The sequence below is a fragment of the Protomyctophum parallelum genome (assembly GCF_964188405.1).
Source record: "Protomyctophum parallelum genome assembly, chromosome: 4".
Classification (NCBI taxonomy): Eukaryota; Metazoa; Chordata; class Actinopteri; order Myctophiformes; family Myctophidae; genus Protomyctophum; species Protomyctophum parallelum.
This window is the reverse complement of record NC_139700.1, coordinates 7,427,389-7,448,955: the sequence shown is the minus strand read 5'-3', so window position 1 is coordinate 7,448,955 and position 21,567 is coordinate 7,427,389. Positions and strand designations below refer to the sequence as shown.

At 42.7% G+C, this 21,567-nt stretch overlaps 1 protein-coding gene across 1 annotated transcript in view; it reads left to right on the top strand.

Moving 5' to 3' along the window:
- The window catches only part of LOC310858108 (polypeptide N-acetylgalactosaminyltransferase 18-like), a 150,046-nt gene that overhangs the window by 81,336 nt on the left and 47,143 nt on the right, over window positions 1–21,567 (top strand). Inside the window, exons 5-6 of the mRNA XM_083764168.1 lie at window positions 13,376–13,573; window positions 15,582–15,696. Coding sequence (XP_083620294.1) covers window positions 13,376–13,573; window positions 15,582–15,696 — 313 coding nt within the window. The remainder of the gene's footprint in view (window positions 1–13,375; window positions 13,574–15,581; window positions 15,697–21,567) is intronic.

Below are 21,567 nucleotides of genomic sequence, written 5' to 3'. Positions count from 1 at the left end.
TGAGTTCAAGTCCGTTGCTCTCCCCAGGTTGGTGGAGGGTGGTGAAAAATGGGTTACAAAATCATTCGAGCTTCTGGCTGATGGAGAGTATAACACTGCATTCAAAATGGTCATAAAACATTGCTGTTATTGAGGTAATTTTATGGGGGTTTCCATATGACTGCAGGATCTTCCACAGGGTTTCGCCTTTTACAGCACAGTAGGTCATTAATTTACAAAAAAAGCCAATAGTTGAAATATGGAGATAAAAGGTTTCTACCTGAAAGCAGCAATATTAGACAAATACCTTACAAATGAGCACTGGGGTTGGTGAGTGGGGTCAATTGGATGGCAATTACCATGGCTTGTTTACCCTTGCCTTGAAGTCAGAGGGGCAATGGTTGTGATGGTAAAAAAAAAAGATCCACTCCGGCAATTTCACACTAATCTGGGAACCCATCGTCCAAAAACGTTGGGTTTGCCTCTGGGGACGGGGCCAAACAGAATGTGGATATCAGGATGTTGGCCCGTTTGCTCCGCCTTCCTCTTCCGTTGGGGCGCCTATGTTTTGATTCCCAAATTTCCCACTAACAACATTCTGCATGCCCCTGCCGGCGGATTAAGTAGTGTAGCTCGGAATCTGTTCTTGAGAGGTTCGTATAGGCTACAACACATACATGTAAACTACAGTACAATAGTTTCGTCCATGGTGATGTTATGTGAAGTTGATGTTATGTGATGTTATGTGAAGTTGAAGAGGAAAGAACCTAGAGGTATGCGTAGTAAATTGAGCCATGTTTGGCATTTTCAATGACATACATATACATACAGGCAGACAGAGTGGCATACGTACAATACATACAGACATTGACAGTGTTCGAAACAAGCAACAAGGTTCACACAAAAATAAATCTCAAAGGCACCGAGCACTAAATCATCAGGTGTTCTTTGTGTAGAAAATCAATTTTCACACATTTGTGTGACACATTGTGGCATGAACATGCAGCAATATCCAGAAATGCAGCATTTCTCTGCTACTCCAACTCTACTGTAAATAAACCTCGGTCTCATGTCCTCCAGCACTCCCATTCCCTTTATTGACTGTACACCAACCTTGGCACCGAACGTGGCTGCAATTGAATAGGCATTCAATACCTGTGTCTGTGCGTGTATACAATACACACATACAGTCTACACATATCTGTAAAGGTAAGGTCACTCACATTCCCTTTTTTTGACTGTACACCAACCTTGGCACCGAACGTGGCTGCAATTGAATAGGCATTCAATACCTGTGTCTGTGCGTGTATACAATACACACATACAGTCTACACATATCTGTAAAGGTAAGGTCTTTGTGCCGAGTATACCCCTGGGTCTTTGCTTAAAAGCCATTCAAATCATGTGTTCATGCAACAGCAGTACTCTTTGCCTGCTCTCATTTACATTTCACACATTTGTTCTGTACTGTATCTATAAACACGCGTGCGGTGCACACATGCTGACAAACGTGCGTAGTTGCATACAAACAAACTCAACCATTCTCACTCACATGCTGGTTCCAAGGCAACAGTTGGCGGTGCCAAGAGGTTATTCACGTTTCCGTCTGCTACCCACCACTACAACCTCATCTCTTTCTCTCTATTCTTATTTGCTCTCTCTCACACACACACACACACACACACACACACACACACACACACACACACACCTACACAAAGAAGACACACATGCACATTTATACACACGCAATCTATCAAGCGGCACAAACCTCCCACGCATATCCACAGGGGGGGGAGTGACACATGATGTGATACTTTCCAGTGCCACGGTGGAGCTCAGCTGGATATGAAAAACTTCTTAGCTTAGCTCCTGTCAACCAAGCACTCACACAGACAAACGTGTGTGTGTGTGTGTGTGTGTGTGTGTGTGTGTGTGTGTGTGTGTGTGTGTGTGTGTGTGGCAAACGCACAGACACGACTGACAGGTTGCATTAGAGCTTACAGTAAGTGTTTCTCTGTGTGCTGCAGTGCTACTGTATACAGTTGCCATGATAAGCTCATGTTGTTTTAGCCACACTGAGCGAAAGTAATTAGCAAATTTGCATCAAATGTAATTTCACACCTAGTTAACTTACTGGGAATTTATCATGAGCAGTGCTGTTTCCTTTGTTCTCTCTCTCTCTTACATAACACTCTTTATTTAACCATTTAAAACAGATATACTGTACTTCCTTGACAGGCGTACCCAGGGTTCAATACTTGGTCCCCTCCATTTCCCCTCTACAGTCAGTGTAGAGTCTGCTTTACACCAAATATCTTTGCCGATCTACAAGCTCACACATCACAACGCAACTAGGGATGTCCCGATCACGTTTTTTTTTTGCTCCCCATCCGATTCTGATCATTTGATTTTGAGCATCTCATCGTTTATGCCATATCACAATAACACAATATCCCAAATCACAGACAATATCCAGTCTAATATCATGATATGGATATAATATTGATACTATAGGGATGTTCCGATCACGTTTTTTGGCTCCCGGTCATTTGAAAATGACGTGATCGGCCCCGATTTCTGATCACCTGATCCGATCGGGTCACTAACACCAAGTTTTGCTGAATGTTTGTCTATTATGAGATGCCCAGAAGCTCAGTCGGTAGATTGGACCTCAAGGTCTTGGGTCCCGGCCACCGCCAACTCAGCGAATGGATAGCGCGGCTTGCGTGAGGCAAGTCGTGCAGGAAGTACTGGGAGCTGATGGTAGGTGTAGCGCTCCACCTCAGCAATCCATCTCCCAGGGGTCTAGTGCATTGTAACAGGGATAGACTCCATCTCCCAGGGGTCTAGCGCATTGTAACACGGATAGACTCCATCTCCCAGGGGTCCAGCGCATTGTAACAGGGATAGACTCCATCTCCCAGGGGTCTAGCGCATTGTAACAGGGATAGACTCCATCTCCCAGGGGTCTAGTGCATTGTAACACGGATAGACTCCATCTCCCAGGGGTCTAGCGCATTGTAACAGGGATAGACTCCATCTCCCAGGGGTCTAGTGCATTGTAACAGGGATAGACTCCATCTCCCAGGGGTCTAGTGCATTGTAACACGGATAGACTCCATCTCCCAGGGGTGTAGCGCATTGTAACAGGGATAGACTCCATCTCCCAGGAGTCTAGTGCATTGTAACAGGGATAGACTCCATCTCCCAGGGGTCTAGTGCATTGTAACAGGGATAGACTCCATCTCCCAGGGGTCTAGGGGGCATTGTAACAGGGATAGACTCCATCTCCCAGGGGTCTAGGGGGCATTGTAACAGGGATATACTCCCGCGTGTTACCGGCTGATACCGACGACAAGCCACTCCCGAACCTACTTCTTCTTCTTCAGAATAGAGACGCTCGTTCATGTGATGAACTGTTTCTTGCTCTGCGTGTTTGGGCCACAGAAACAGTGCTTCTCAAAGTGGGCTCAGCGTTCCTTGGGGGGGGGGTTTCCAAATCTTACAGGTGAGGTGTGTAACTCTCTAAGCGTTACGGGGGTCCTTGAAATTGAAAAGCTCGAGAAGCAATGCCGCATAGAAAGTATTGAAGAAACATCTCCATTCGTAACAATGTCATGCTTCTGTGTTTCCGTAAGTATTCAAACCATGGTGCTTTTGTGCTGTGAGGAATCTTTGTGAGATGTATGGCATCCAGTGTCATCCAGTCCCCCAGTAAAGTACTTCAGATGCACAGTATGGCATCCATGTAGAAGTGTCATCCGTTCCCTCAGACAGTAAAGTACTCCAAATGCCTGGCTGTGAATACGGAAGTAGGGCGCTTCCGACATCTATACTATTTATATCTTCTGCTCTCTCTCTCTCTCTCTCTCTCTCTCTCTCTCTCTCTCCTGCCCAGTACAGTATAAGGAATATGTTGTATACATACATACATACATACATGTAAGACATGCATACATACATATCACTATAATTAGATGTAGCCTAATTATACCCAAATCATTGACTGCTAAATCCGCCTTGTGCCTTTAGACGGCATTGCAATTACCTTAATCCCCATTGGCTATTGTCAAATAATTATATCCCCAAGTAAGGACACGTTTTTCAGCTTATAGATTCTTTTTTTAGATCTATAATTAAACATGTGTGTGCGTGCGTGCGCTCTCGTTATCTACCACCATGGATGACCAACATTTTCCTAAATTAATTTCAGCCGTTAACAGCGCCTGCAGAGGTTTGGTTAATCTACAGTAAATGGTTTTTTTATAGTGGAAATGATATTGCATTCTGACCACTCACCATTTTACTAACACCACTTCAGAGAAGAGGAGTGGACTCACAGTCACCATCTCCAATTCTGTTTTAAAATGTACTGCAATTTCTGGAAACAGAATCTGTACAGCATTACATTACATAATTGCCAGGCTCTCATGCAAACCTTCATGTAGCTTGAACTAATATGGTGTGTGCGCGCATGTCCGAGCGTGTGTATGCGTATATTTTTACCAGGCTTGTTTAAGGTTTTTCCTTTCCTTTATGATACCCAAATAGTTTTTTGCGACCACAGTGTAATTCCCGTCAGTTAAGTTAGTTGGTTTGTTAGTTCGTCACCCCAGTTATTACCATATATGGTCATGCGCCTCGTGACATCATGTGACATCGTCAGAGATAGAGATCCCTGATGTCATCAATATTAAGCCCATATATGGGAATGCCCATATATGGAGATCCCTGGTGTCACACACACACACACACACACACACACTAAGGCTGTCCCCAAACATTCAAGGTTCGAATGTTCGCTCGTTAGGGTTGGCACTCGAATCTTAATTAATGGGCTTGAACCATTCGTTTTTTTAATATAATTTTTATTTAAAAAAATAAATAATTATTATTATTTTTTATTTTTTATTAACTTGAAAATATATCTCGGCGAGAATGCGATATGAACATGTTAAAAAAAAGTACGTTTCTAGTGCATTCCTGTCAGAAGTTACGATTTTTTAAAGAAATCTCCCCTTATTGTTCTGCTGTGCACGTTCATTTGGTGATTGGAGACTGACGCGTCTCTCTCTCTCTCTCTCTCTCTCTCTCTCTCTCTCTCTCTCTCTCTCTCTCTCTCTCTCTCTCTCTCTCTCTCCTCTCTCTCTCTCTCTCTCTCTCGCTCTCTCTCTCTCTCTCTCTCTCTCTCTCCATCTCTCTCTCTCTCTCTCTCTCTCTCTCTCTCTCTCTCTCTCTCTCTCTCTCTCTCTCCTCCTCTCTCTCCTCTCTCTCTCTCTCTCTCCTCTCCTTCTCTCTCTCTCTCTCTCTCTCCTCTCTCTCTCTCTCTCTCTCTCTCTATCTCTCTCTCTCTCTCACACACGCACACGCAGCATGATCGCTTTCTTACTAGGCAGCCATAATATATTAGCATTATGCTCTCTAGCATGATAGCAAAATTAGCATTGTTAAGCAAAAGTCACGGAAGATCTGCTTTTTCCCTGTGCCCACTGTGTGAGTGTGAAGAACACACTTTTGTTGCATTAGAGCAGGGTAAATATGAAGTTTAGCGCCACGGTCTTGTGTTTATATTCCTCTTACATACCGGTAGGCTGTATCGCAACAAAACACGTTGTGTGTCAGAGAGTGAGGGGGCCTTCCTGAGCGAGGGGGCTTCTGACGGCGTCGCTTACTCGCTTCCCCTCTGTCAGAGGAGGAAGCGACGCGCAGCCGTCGGGAACCCCCCAAACCGACTGCTCCCCCACCCTTCCGAAAACTGCTACAGAAACTCAGACGCTCTGAACGAGACGTTTATTTTTTTAATTAATTAGAAACAAATGGTCCGAATGTTCACATCGAAAATTTCTGCCGAAGTTCGAGTCCTAAAATAAGGTCTAGGGTACAGCCTTAACACACACACACAGTGGGTGACAATATTATCACACGACAAGATTAAATTACTACCTATGTTCCATCCTGGAGGCTAATCTTTCCGTGATAAATGGCACCAACGTAATCAAAAAAGTCAACCAAAGAACAAGATTCCTTTACAGGATCTCCTCACTGGTCAACAAAACACCTTGAATACCCTACAGGAGCCCTCATACAAGGTTTCTTCGACTATGCATGCACCACAAAAGAATCGGAAACACTCGCTAAGAATCCGATAATAATCACTGATGATCCCTCGCGTTCATATTTTTGAACGAGAGGCCAGGTGAGAAGTCAGAAATGAAAAGCTTAGTATAGCCATCGGATCAAAACCACGCAGAGCGCCCTGTATTAGGAGAGACGAGGCATTCTTTCTGCAGCGGTGAACTAGGAAGTGACCGAGACCGGGGGTGAACGAAGAGCGAAGCGTATGGTGGCCTTGGAGTCCAACTCAAAAAAAAAAAGAAAGAAAATAAAAAATCTGAATATTCTTCTCTCGTTCGATATCATTGAAGATGCGCTAGGACGTGTACAAACGTCAAAGCAACCCGTCGTTGGATTGCTTATGACGTGTGGGCCGTCGGATGGACGGAACCTGTTAAAACAACAAGGCTCCCAAAACAAACTGGTCAGGCTCCCACTTGACCTCACCCCCCTGAACCCACCTCACCCCTGCTCACTTTGACAGGCTGGAATGGCTTAGGGTCGACGACAGAGTACAGCATCTTGCAATGGGTCTGGTCCACAAGATTCGATACACCACCAAGATAACCATGTGCAACCCAGATTCGGCACAAACAAGGGACTGAATTATTTTCGCTCCTATGCCACCAAAATGTGGAACGCCCTACCAACAGTCATTAAGACAAGACAAGGCAATTGCGAAATGAAGGCCTGTACACTCAAGAGTCAAGACACTGCCCCCGCTGCCACCCTTAGATGACCTGTTCTGACATTCCATATGTTGATCTGACCTCATCAAACCCTGTACACTCAAGACACACTCCATTATGGCCAGTACAGAATTCGGTAACACTTAATATAAAGTGTTACCCAGAATTCATTCCATAATGTTGATCTGACCCCCCATGCCAAAGCGCCAGCGCTCGCCCAGCAGTCTGCCGTCACCCATGCGGATGCGTGCATGCGACCTCGCCCATAGGCGTCTTACTGGTAGTATTATGCTGTGAGTCTTGTTATTTGAGCACTGTATAACCTTTCATCTTTTACTGTTTGATCTGGTGGTCTTGTTAATTAGATGCCTATCCAGCTTTAATTGTCTCAGTCTGATAGCTACAGTTCATTGTTTGCTGGGGGGGTTCACTGTGTGTGTGTGCGCAAGCACGTGTGAACGCAACCAACGCTCTCTTATAAATTAGTTGTTCTAAGCGTGTGTGTGTGTGTGTGTGTGTGTGTGTGTGTGTGTGTGTGTGTGTGCGTGTGTGCGTGTGCGTGTGCGTGAGAGAAAAAGAGCAGAGAGAGATGGAAGGAAAGCTTCTCAAATCAGTTTCTCAAATCAGCAGGCATGCAGGATAAAAGACCACCACTCACTTTGCCTCACCCATATATCTCCACTCTGATGTTGGGCCTGGGTAATGTCATTCTAATATACTTCTGCGGGGCTGAACTTATAAATCATGTATGAATGTGAGACGGTGCGCGGTCCCACAAGAGTATATGGAGTCTGTGGACTTTTGCCACGTCTTTCCTTCAACATCAATGTAATGAGATTGTCTGAAGGTTGTTTGATTCCTGTATAAAGTACAACAGTGAGTCATCCTCCGTGTCCTCTTCATCTTCATTTCGCTGGCAGATCTTCAGAAGTCGATGTCAGAATGAGTCTTTCGGCAATAAAAAGGCTTAACACGTGTGCAAATGTCGTCATTCATTTCAGAATACTATACATACAATTATATATATTATAATTTTTTTGGTCACCTGCATGGTGGACCTGCCGGCCCTGTTTTGCGATGTGAGCTTGTAGATCTAATATTTTCAAACAACTCTTGAAAAAAAAAACTAAAAATCGAAACATTTTAACATAGAAATCTGGTACGGGGGTCCCTGTCACAAAATATTTTAGATGGGGGATCTGTGAACAAATACATTTTGTACAATTTGGGAGTCCTTGAAATTAAAACAGCCAAATAAGCAACCGCATTTGACAAACAAGCCCAGAAACCTGCAACAGATACAGTATATCAACATCTACAAACTACAGAAAAATGAGCCCAATGTCGCCCATGCAAAGTATAATAAGCAGACATGGCAACAATGGACTGGATTCAGTCCAGCTGCTTTTCCAAGCTCTAGTTATCTGCCATCTGGATAGATAACCCACCACTGGGCTGGCGTCACTCCCAATGTTCTCTATTCCGCCCCTGCAACTCATCCAGAACACTGCAGCCTGCCTGGTCTCCTGATCCTCTCTCATGATACCTCCTTTCTTAGTTTGTTGTTAACCACTTAACCTTTAAGTCTTAAAGGTTTTGTGACATTCATTTTCATTTATTTTTATTTTTCCTTTTATCTTTTATGTTTTATGACCTCAATTACACCCAAAAAACCTGAACTTTGAACATTCAGTGCATTTTCTGTGGTCTGGAGTTTTCTCTGTTGTTTGGAAGCCTTTAGACTTTAGAGCTGCAATAAAACAGTTAAAACAGTGACATCTGCTGGCAAATCCCATTGACATGTATGGGATTTGCAGGCTGTGACATCACAAGCAGCAGGAAAGTCAGAGCACTTGTTTGAGCCAGAAAGAAAAAAATAAGAATTTTCATTTTGACATTTTTATGTCAAAATCCCTTTAAACCATATAGCCTATACGGCCCAGAGTCATGCAGGGCTCTAGGCCCCCTCCTTTATTTTCCTTCTACAGTGTAGTCTACACCAAATGTCTATGTCAAAAATAGCAGATCTACAAGCTCACAAGTTCTTCCAGATTGGAATAGTACGGTGAAGTTGAGTTGAGTTGAATTGTCGCGGTCCCCCTCCACCGAACAACGGTGGAAGTTCCAGGTATATTATATGGTGAAATCAGATCCCAGGACCCTACAGCGACTTGCCTGTATTAAAGGCCTGGGTATCTATTGAACTGCTGATGAAGAGAGAGCACCGCCCTATACCCCCAGCGTCTCGCCTAAAGGATAGTGCGGCCTCTGTTATTAGGACACCCTCAGCGGTTCGCCTGAGGAGTCTGGCCGTTGAACACAGAGGTCATAGCGTCTCGCCTGTGACATGAGTTGGGTTTAAATGAAAACTTTAGTAGATGTCTTCTCTTTGTCCTGACCGTGCATAGCAATTGAGGCAACTGACACATCGCTCACCCAATAGTGCATAATTATACCCTGGAAACATAATTCAATATTAATCGAACAGGTTACTCACCAAAATAGACGGATACAAGACCAGGGTGTTGATTTTCCAAAAATGTGAAGATTTATTATACAGTTGTAGTTGCATACAAAAATTATATAATCCAAAAAATAAGGGAAAGAAACTAGGAAAAATAAAAAGTCGTTTAGAAAAACTGGAGATATACGGTAAATTACTACTAAGTTTCTAAAACTGGGCTATCTACTTTCTTTGAAAAGCTTAGAGCATCCTCTGTGATCTGGTACCTCTCCTCTCCCCTCTGGACTGAAGACTGGAACCCTGAACCCTCTGCCCTGAGGGGTTTTATACTGTATGTTCCTGAGGGGGGAGGTAACCTTTGTTTGTTTTTTGTTTTGTTTTTTTACCATGCTTTGATATTTTTTGAAGACGGCTGGCGCCAAATAACTCACTATGGCTTAGTTAGGGGAAAACAGACACACATTCTTATGCCAACTCCTATTTATTTATGGGCCTTTACTTATCAACTAAAGAGATCTAAGGACCTTTTACCATGTCCTCTAGAAACACACCTCCTACAAACATTACATTTTAGAATTAAAACTAATTCAAAACACAATACTGTCTCTCCCTACTTTATATTAAAACTTGTATTTTTACTTAACCTGTTTAGGCTTACACCATATGTTGTCATATGAACACATGAGCAACTTGGAATCAAACTTCTACTTAGTTAATAGGGAGGCGAAAACAATCATCCCTTTATCAATTCAACTTGTAAACTATTAAAAACAAAACAGTTAATAATCATTATATCAGTTTCAGAGGTGAAAACAAAAACAACACACAATAAAATGAACTCATAGTGCCAGACAGTTCTCTAATCTCCTGATAAGGAGGACAACATGCAAGTCAGCTGCTTCCTTTCTTTTTATCCTATGGGGTATAAAATATCTTCTCACAGTACCCATATAAACTTGACCATACAAACTTTACAATAGATTTATACAAAAACACTTTGGCGAACAACACCAAAGATCTCATCACAGAAATGACATCAGTCACCACCAAACCGCCGACTTCCTTAATATATCAGTGGGCCTGTTGTGGAACTTCAAAAGTCCCCATTCCTGCAGTCCGCCCTGGCCTCGCCGCCTTCGGATCTTCTCCTGGGGTGAAGTACTGGTCGTTTTGACATGTGGTCAGCTATCAGATCTGTGTCCCTGTCCAGAACGTCATTGTTCTGCACATGCTCTCTTGAATGTAAACATGCCCATATTCATTCTTCTGGACATGCTCTCTTGAAAGAAACTCATAACGCCTTGGGTAAACATTATATCTCTTGCGACCCCAATGCCCATATTCATTCTTCTGGGGCCGCCCGGTCTGCATTCTGGGGACCTTTTCCTCATACTTTGAAGACTGCGTCATCTGCTGGGGAGGCGGCCCCTCCTCAAATGAGGATTGCCCTGAGAAATCACCGGCCCTTACAATTTACAATTTACAATTCAGGCATTTAGCAGACTCTCTTAATCCAGAGCGACTTACATTAAGCAAGAACAAAAAAGCATGGGAATACATCACATAAGAACATTTATCATGAAACATGCGTAAGCTAAGAAAGTAACAGTGGAATATCTATATGATGAAACTATACATATAAACTATACATCTATACTACTATGCTATACTTGTGTACTATGATGTGCTATGACTACATACAATGCAATTATAGTGCTGTATACATAACATGCTATAAGTCTGTATCAAATGAAATTCTATCTAAGGGTGTGGGGTAAGTGCTACGGGCCATGATGGATTCTGAAAAGGTGGGTGGGCCCTTGACCCTTGACCCCAGCCAACTTCACAACCTACTTCACAACCTACTGCCGGCCTGTCGACAGTTCTGATAGACTTGCAGCATCGTTGATACAGTACTTGGTTTTCTATTTTTTTCTATTGTGACAATTAATTTAAATATTGTGTGGGCATAAGCTTTTCGAAACATGCCCAAAATTAAAAAAAACTAATTAACTAACCATATCAGCATACTATACAAAAGATGATACTGGGTTTAAAGAAACAAAAGAACAAGAAAAACAAGACAAGATAAAGGCTTGAAATAAGTACTGAATAGACCGCACACACACACACACACACACACACACACACACACACCGCACGCACGCACGCTGCAATTTCAGACTTTCCTCAAACAGTCCTTGAAACTTGAGTTAATCATCCATCTCAATTTGTAGTCGTCAGGGCCCAGAAGCGGGGGGGTAGGTGGGGCCAGCTAAAGGGTAGCCAAACAGCTTCCAGTTAGAGAGGCGTATGCAAAGTGCATGGTAATCCATGGAACAGGTCCAGGTCCGTAGAGCAGGTGAACAGACTGGGGTACGAAAGGGACGAGAGCAAAGCTAAATCCAGGTAAAAGGCAGAGAGGTCAGAATCAGGAATGAACAGGAGTAAATCCACAGGTTCTTGGCTTACAAAACAGGCAGTAAGCTGTTCTTATTATTCGTATGCAGAGTAGAATGGTATGTGGCAGTCAACGAAACGGGCACAGATGTGGAAGTGGCACACTTGTGTGGAGAAGGGCATGTGCCCAAACCCCAAGAAAGGGCGCATTTGCGCACGCCGATTGTTTTTGTGGGTGTCCATCCTGCCATTTCATTACTTTTAGATGCACACATTGCTGCGTATAGGAGTGGTTAGCACCTATACGCAGCAACCACTCAAAAAGCTCCTCGCTGTTTTAGAGTAGGCAGTGTGGTTTTATTTCTTCTAACATCGATGTTTTCTTTTTGTTTAGTTTCAGATCATTGTCTACGGCCCATATTGTGTGAAATGTCTTCCTCAAAAAGCCCCAGCAGAAGCCTCTTGGAATGTAGAAACATTGCAGTGTCGTCTGCCGGCTCAAAATGAGTGTGATGGGCGCCGCTAAGGGCTTGGCAGGCGTTTAGACAGTTAGCCCTTTCTTCTCTCCAGAGACCTGCCAACCCACCTGGCCTTAAATTAAAGCTTCTCCTTCCTCACTGAGCAGTGGTGACATGAAGCTTCCCACCGCAGTCACATTTGTAGAGTATCTCCCAGACTGCAGACGTAAATTGAGAACAAAGTTATTGTGTGTCTGGGTGGTACTGTAGAACAGGGTTACAGGGCGCAAGAAACGAAAACATTCCTTTCATTTTTCTCTTTTTGTATTTTTCCATGAACATTCCGTGGCCATGACATTTTTGTGTATTTACTTTTCATGTATTGTTTCACATTATTATTGTTAGGGATGTCCCGATCATGTTTTTTTGCTCCCGATCCGATTCCGATCATTTGATTTTGAGACATACCGATCTTTCCCGATCCGATTTTATACTTTTATATTATACACTTATATCATATCACAATAGCAAATATCCTAATGTATGTCACTCTAGTGTCTGTTGTGTTGCCTTTCAATTATTGAAAGGCAAAATGTGACTATACTTTTATTAGAATGTCATTGTGTTTTGTTTTTTTAAAGGTATATTCAGTGATTTCACTCAAAAAACCTTAGGTTTCGTTTTTGGCTGTGGGACCCAGCCTTTCGTCCAATCAGGATAGAGAGTCAAAAACGAAACCTAAGGTTTTTTGACCCCCAGGGGTTAACTGGGGACAGGGAGGAACTCCTTATATGGCCAGCACACTCTATAGTAGGGAGGATTATCACAACAAAACAAAAAAATAAGTGATATTTGAATTAAGTGAAATCACTGAATATACCTTTAATTAGAGTGAATACAGTTCTACAGATTATAGAACTGAAGTTAAAACTCTTAAAGAGTATCTCTCTCATTCACAGAGAGTACTACAGACACCTATCCCATCATGCATAGCGGGGGTTTCATTTCCTTTGTTTTCATTGTCTTTCACGCCTCTGAGTGTGACTAGTCTTTGTTTGATGATCTCTGACTGGGACCGGGAGGAAAACAACTAGCATAAACACGACAGTTTTTACAAAATCCCATTGCTTATACATCTTTCTTTGAGATTTACATTAGACAATTAAAAATCTGATCTTTTCTCCCCGATTCCGAGCCGATTTCCGTTCACCCGATCCGATCGGGACAACCCTAATTAGTATGTTTCTATGCCGTGTGTCTCTCTGCAGGGCAGAGCCCATACTGCAACGGATAAAGGACGACCGGACGCGCGTGGTGTCGCCCTCGTTTGACAACATCAAGTATGACACCTTTGAGATTGAGGAGTACCCGCTGTCTGCGCAGGGCTTCGACTGGGAACTTTGGTGTCGATACCTGAACCCTCCAAAGTCCTGGTGGACCCAGCAGAACCACACAGCGCCCATCAGGTAAAGCTCTCGTTCACTTTTTAGAGTAATGGTCCCTCAAAACCTCTTTGTTTCAAGGGCCCCCAGCTTGGTATGCATTAGGCCACGGACCCCGATGGGTCCATTTGGTTCCATTTGTGCATTCTCAGATTTACAGTTACCGGTATGGGTCCGTCTGGTTCCTACTGTAACTACAGTATCAATCATTTAGCTGGGGTCCCCTGAACCCCCCCCCCCCCGCCCAAGGATCTATAATTATAATTTCCATTATCATGACATTAAAATGAATGTCTTGACACCATAAATTATCAGCCAGTGCAATGATAATTCAGCATGAATTGATTTAAAGCATATTGAAATAGAATTAATTAATAAGATTCCTTGCTGTAGACTTTTCTTTTTGTAATTTCTGTAGCACTAAAGCGGAACATGAGTTATAGTCGTATGCTCAGAAGAAGCACGGTGGAATATATCAAACCCAGGTGGTTGCAGCACGTCAGGCCTGACGTATGAGAATTATGACCCTGTGGGCATTTTGCCCACATTTTGACGCGGATAGAGAGCATGCGATGGTTTCAAACCACATTTTCCTAAAATATAGGGCCACCCGTTGGTACTGCATGTGATGCGTGCAAACATTTGAGCTGACGAGGGTGACATTCCCTGTCATCCCATTTTAATATCGGCCCCCTGTAAAGGGCTCCGCTCGGCGCTAACCCTAAAATAGGCTGGCAAACTATTCTAAATGCTGTTGATCCCCTGCATATCCCAGAGCCACAGCAATCTCATTTCACTATGGGGCGGCGGTGGCTCAGGGGTAGAGTGCCTGGATGGTAACCGTAAGGTTGCCAGTTCGAACCCGGGCTCCCCCAGAGTTACTGTCGAAGTGTCCTTGAGCAAGACACTGAACCCCTAATTGCTCCCGATGTGCTAGTTGGTGCCTTGCATGGTTTCCGCTGCCATCGGTGTATGAATGTGTGTTTGAATGGGTGAATGTAATGCACAATCTCTGTAAAGCGCCTTGGATAAAGGCGCTATGTAAATGCACCATTTACCATTTACCATTTACTATTCCCTAGAAAAGACGTGGTATTGAAAGGCGATGAGGGGTTTATTTAGTTCTGTACCACACAAAGCTTGGTATTGTGAGCACACCACCATTTAACGATAACATTATTGTATCATCTGTGTCAACCTTGTATGGCCAAAACCTTTTAGGAAATGGGGAGGGTAGAAACTGTGTTCCACTGGATCCAATAGGGGCGCTAGCCCCTCCTATAATCAGCTATTAGTGTAGATTTCCGTCTTACACAAACATTAAATTCCCATTGACAAGGAATGGAGAATTTACGTCATATGTGTCTGAGCAAATAGACATGTTTGTTACGGCATGATGATGTACGATTATAAGAATGCCCCTCACTTCACACAGGTGTGATTTTCAAAAGCTCTTGTCAATACTTTTCCTTGGTTAAATATCGGAGACATACTTAACCACTTGTAGAAGAGCTCACCAGCGTTGCAGTAGAGATGTTGCTTCTATCGACAGTGAAGTGAAATTAATTTCACACTCCACAAGATCATATTTTGTTTCATACTGATGGTGTGTGTGCACAAACTTTGTCCTACACAAACATTAAAATGCCATTGACAATGAAGGGACAATTTTGAGTGTTTGTGTAAACACAAACATTGCTAACACAAACATTGATGATGAAGGTGAGGATTCAAATTGTCTTTGGCCGGAATGAGATGATGTATGCTGCACGATGATAAGAGCGCAAAGTATTCAATATTAATTTGTGCCTTGCACCTTCATCATGAATGGTTTCTTATGTGTACGACATGAAATATGCACCATATTTCAAAAGCAGAATAAAGAACAAAGAACTGATATTTAATGTGGAGATACTTTTTTGTTGCGTGTGCGCAAGACTGCGTGTGCATGTGCGCACACACAGAGAGTGTTTCTTGGTTTCATGTCCTAATAATTGTAAATTTTTTGTCTCTTCTGTTCTTGACCCTGTAGGAGTCCAGCTCTGATTGGCTGCTTCGTGGTAGACAGGAAGTACTTTGAGGAGATTGGCTTGCTGGACGAAGGCATGGAGATTTATGGAGGAGAGAATGTGGAGCTGGGCATCAGGGTAAGTTGTTCTGAAACAGCTGAAACAGTTAACAGCAGCCATACTCCAGTAACACTGCCTGGCTAATAAGCCAGACCGAATCAGCCATTGGCAAAATAAATTGCCTGACAGTGTGATTTGAGTCTGGGTTATTAGCCAGGCTAGCTGGGGTGTATATGCGTTTGCAGGGCCTTACAGGGCCTTTTCACAGCAAACATCTTTACAGGTAAACACAGCTGAAGGTAATAACATTAATTACCTCTGCCAGGTCGAAATAGCCGGGTGCGGGAGATTGTGTTTTCAGTCTGTCTTGTCCGTGTACCGATCCGGTACCAATCGGCCTGAGACTTTCAACGCACACACATTTTTGGACATAATTAGTTTCCTCCTGACACAGACGGTGACGGTATGTTAGTTCATTATTGTATAATATACTATTATGACTTGTACTGGCAATATTATTTCATTTGATTGGGAAATAATACCCACACATACTGCTTGTGTCTGGTTAAAGTAGGGCGCTGTCTATGGTCCTGAAACGTATTTGCTTCCGAGCTGGTGTTTTGTGTCGGGAGGTGTGGGGGGTGTGGTGGGTATGCACTGAGCCTAGTCCTAACCCCGGGCACGCCAAAGTCTTAATCCGGTCCTGTGGGATAGACGTAGTAGAGTAAAATTGTGAATGCTGTTGCTAATAATTTGCATAATAATTTACTTATACCATGGCTATGGGCATTTAAGGCATTTAAGCCACTACTTCATTATACCATGGCCTGGGTGAAAACTGTATTCAGATTCATGTGGTTCTGGTAGAGCTGCCCTATCACCATTCCACATCAGCACTCCACTTAGTTGTCACCATAGCAACACTAGTGAAACTTCATGCCTGCGTCATAGCTTATACACATTTTGTGTGAAATGCTAAATCTATCTGAAAATAATATATTGGAACATAAAGTATGGAGCTACTGTAGTAAAACAGTGTTTATGTGGGTACTGTTTTTTTTGTTTGGCATCCTAGGAAGTGTGGAAAGCCAAGATACTGTAGCTGAATCAGCTGTGGGAATAAAAAAACTGTTGATAGTGCTGGCATAAAGTTGGGACTTACACACATTTTCATTTCAACACAAAATGTCCCCAAATATGAACTAACTTTCCTTAGTTCCTTATCATACCCATTGTGTCAGCAGGATGTCCGCTAGGAGCTGTCCTGTTATCTCAAACATTAATGGAAAAGACAGACGTGGTGAAAACTTTGCTTGGAGTAACAAACAAAAAAGTTTGCTTTGTGAATCATCACTCTGCTGCGTATAGGAACTCAGTCAGTATTTGAGATGCAGTGTGTTCGACCTCAAACTATCAGAACCTCTTGGCAATCCTCTATTTGGAAACCCTTTGAGGTGCAACAGAGAGCACACAGTGGAGTAGACAATCCAATGGAAAGCGCTGAGTCAGGCTCATAGTGCCGTCAGCACTGGTGAAGCAGAGGTTTGATTACCCGTCCAACTGTAATTGAAGCTGTCTCCAACCCATTGGGTTCACGATGGGTCGGTCAGGCTCAAAATCTTTTGCCCTTCCCTCAAGCTCTCATTTTCAGACTGAGCAAACTTGTTTTAATTGTTTCATTAGTCAATGACAACAGAGAAAACCTGCCGTGCGGTAACGGACAGTTTATCAACATTCACTTGTCATTTACAATAGTTGTTACAGTTTAGTCTAACCACTTTAACCGTAGATCTGCTATTTTTGAAAAATCGTGAACATTTGTGGAAAATCTTTGAATACATGTTTTAAAGCGAACATTTTAACTCAAATCTTTGCTTTAGGTCCCTGAAACGAGACATGAAAAGGTTTGAGCACCACTCATATACGTAGCAACATAGGTTATTCAGAAAACTGTTGGGATTTTGGAAGACATTTTGTAGAGTCGGCCTCAGGTCTTAATGGACTAATGTAGAAACTTGCAACTACTAATAAGTGAATGAACCGCTTAAACTGTTTCTCAGTGATCTACACTTAAACAGTATAGCGAATTTCAGTATCTCTTCGAATTTAAAACTGCAATCTGTGAGTTTCCATGTCCTACCCAGGATTCAAACCTGGGCCTTCTGCATGAGAGACCAGATTACTACCACACTTCTGTGAAAGGTGTACTAGGTGTACTATTACCTCAGTGGAAGAGTAGCGAGACCACCTCCAAGCACTGCAGATGTGCTATTTTCTATTAACATACACATTAACATACCAGATTGGCTATTCATTCAATTATATAAGTTTGGATTGCAGCTTTGCTATATCAACTGGGACACTTTCAATCAGACTGCTGACAGTTCATCAGGTGGGGGTGTAAACATAAGAATTACCCTTAGAATTACCGAACACATTAAAGGTTTTGTCTTCTCCCTCACGGACGAGTGTTGTGGCTTTTGTATCCCATCTCCCAGAGAGCGTATAGAGTTTAGATCCTATCAAGCAGTATCCAGTAACTAAATATAACATACTGTAAGTAAAGGATCTACTACTTGTGTGTCCTCGCTACAAGCTCCTCAGGGAGGCTCCTTTCAAATCGTTGACAAGTTTGTTTTCTTCCACTTCCTTCCACATCAACACACCAGCTCTCTGCCTGTGAAGTGAATTCAATAGATACCTGGTCTATTCACACATTCTGTAGTTAGTTAGTTAGATATTACACAGAATTTGTAGGAGGGAGATGGTAGGCAGGGTAAAGCCAGTTGCATGTCCAATCCTACTGATTCAGACATTTGCATTCTCTATGTCTAGATAAGTTCAGGGTTACAGTGCATGTGTGATAACTGATAATTGGTTTAAAGTTAGTTTAAATGGACAAAACTGTAAAAACTGCCACTTATCTGTCTTCTGTCATACTTTTTTCTAATACTGACTGCCCTTTAAAACCTCCTGAGCCCCAATAGATTCTGTCCACCTCATGAACAGCTCTCAGCGGGTAAATGGGGCTGGTCAAGGTCTCAGGTTCCAACTCCGATATTTTAGATTTTCCCTCCCGGACCCCCCGTGGGGTCGAAAAGGTGGTATATGACTGACGGGGATAAAATGGCTTGAAATCTCTGCAGTTATGGGTATTATCGGATTACAAGTTACAGCTGTTTCCCTTACTTTGAGCATGGTGGCAACCTTCCATGTACTGTAACTCCATCTCTGGTAGAGGCAGAGGTTATTGTCATTACACTTCAGAAGACCCCTCGCTCATTCTCAATCTCTCTCTCCAAACTATTCTGAAATTCCCCACTGTAGAAATCTGTGGACTCAAGCAGAGGAGAGGAGTTTGACCTCTTGCAGCACAGCAGACAGTGTTGATGTCGTCAACTAAAACTATCGACTACCTTTTATCACCAAGGAAACGAAATAAAAACTAAGCACCGATGATATTTTATTGACAATTTCATCCTCAAATAAAAACTAGACTAGAGAAGAGATCCAGTAGAACAGTATTTTTAGTAGTATTTTTATCCTTGGTTGCATCCTGAAAATTGCCGATCTACAAGCTCAAAACACATCACCAGCTCACACGTTGTGAGCTTGTAGATCTGCTATTTTCAGCATGCAACTAAGTCTAAAATCAGTCATTACGACGCCATCAAGGCCCGCCAAAATACATTTTAGTATACGTAATCAACTGTAGATTTAGTTTGACTAAAACTATAGACTGAAACTTAAAACATTTTCAGATGGCTAAAATATAACCTAAAACTGAATGGAATTTTATTCAAAAGACTGACTAAAACTAAATCAAAATTCGCTGTCAAAATCAGCACTAGTAGCAGACCATGAGCACATCTCCTCTGAAGGAGTACATTTCATCACCCTGGTGACCCTCCGTGGTGTGTTTTCACCACCCAGACCAGATGTTGCCTCCAGCTGTCTGTCTCTCTTTTCAGGCTGCACTTAATCTCAAGCACTGGAAATGGGACACACACCGCCACTAAGCAGTCGCCCGCCGGGGTTTATGATAACGGAGCAAATTCCAATTTACTCAATTTGGGAATTCCATATCAGAATGCGCAATGAGCCGTGTGTGTGTGTGTGTGTGTGTGTGTGCGTGTGCGCGTACACTATACAGTATGCAGGGCCACGGAGTGAGGAAGCTGTTTCTTTGCCTTTTCCAAATGTATGCTGTTCAATATTCCACCCAAATATGTGGGTATGGATTAGTTGGAGGAAAAAATAGAGTCTGCAACACCGGTATGAAAACTCTTCTTCAGGAATAGTGTGACCGGGAACTGGGTGTGCACCTTTATACAGGAAGGGGTACAACTGATTGGCTCTAACGATGGGTGGTGACTAATGCCACCTAAGCCCAAACCAGTCCAATATCACAATAATAATAATAAACACGACAGGTTTAAATATACAAAAATACAACGGGTACAGAATGTGTACACAATATGCAATATTTAAGCACAATAATACACAGACTAAATTCAGAATAGGACACAAATAGATTGTCATGTATGGAGGATTAGTTACTCTTCATCACAGACCTTCAATTTATATATCCAGCGCAGCGATAGTTCATGGAAGTCAGGAGGCTTATATTATGATCTCTATTCCCCTGATCCCCCCATTCATTCGCTTATGCTTTGCTCTAGGGAGTACAGTATGTGATCTGACATTGTGTACTGTATGTTGCACAGGTAATCAGTTGTGGAGGACTGGAGGAGTCTAGAGTGCCTGACGGACGGTGAGAGACTCGGAGAGAGAAAGTGTGTCGAGTGACACAGGCGTGCGCCTGCATGCACTGTACAGACACGTCACGGACAGGCCGTGGTGGTATGGATTACCTCTTGTAGTCTTGTTCCGAATAATAACCTCCTTTTAAGGTAGGACGCAGCTTCCAAGTACAACACGTTGTGTTCATGTGTAGCCTAATTAGTCCACACGCACTGCTAAATGACTTATGTGGATACAGAGTTCTTATTCAAAAGTTTTATCTTTTTTATTTTTTACACCAAATAATAAAGAATAAATGAACACAAATCAAACATCCATGAAAACAAAAACGGAAGAAAGAAAAACATAACAAAAACGCACAGACACAAAAGTAAACCGACAAACAGCTTGACATAACTACAATAGTACAGCATTTTTCAAGTTGAGTGTAAGACTAGGCAGGAAAAGAGCAGGAGACATGACTCACAATACACATACTATATGAAAGCATTTTTACAGACACAAGTGGATACAGAGTTGATTGAGGAATGCACACACTAAAGCCAGTTCCAAAGAAAACATTTCCGGTTGCAAATGAAATGACTTGTTTTGCAACAAGCTTTTGAAGAATCTAGGCCAGAAGTTTGGAGATAAGATGAAAGTTGTTCAGGGTACTGTGATCTAGTGAGGATTTTTTGAGAAGCAGGTGTACAATTACAGATTCATTTAAATGATCGAGGACAGTGCCAGATGTGAGAGGATTTGCTAACGATAAAAAATAAAAGGACTGCAGGACTCCTGGAAATGGCTGGGAAGGATATCAAAAGAACAGGATGTGGGCCTATTTGTTATGGTCTTGGCTAAATTATCAGTGATCTTCATCATGGGGCACAGTCAACGCTCGTTGCCTTTTATCGCAGCAGGCGGTCTCCTTCAACGAGTTTTATAATTTACAGCATCACTTATTATTGTCTCATTTTCTAATTAAAACTTTTAAAAGTGTTTATGACCACGTGAGCACACACACACACACACCACCTGGGGACCCCCACACGGTAACTCTGTCATTTCTCAACCATTTCAGCCGCTGGGCGGCTCGCCGGAAACCGGGCCGGCAACCTGGCGCGTCCACACAGAGTTTCTCCACTCGCTTCACATGGGTGTGATTTTGTCTTTCTCTCAGTTTGTCCTCTCTCACATATAGCA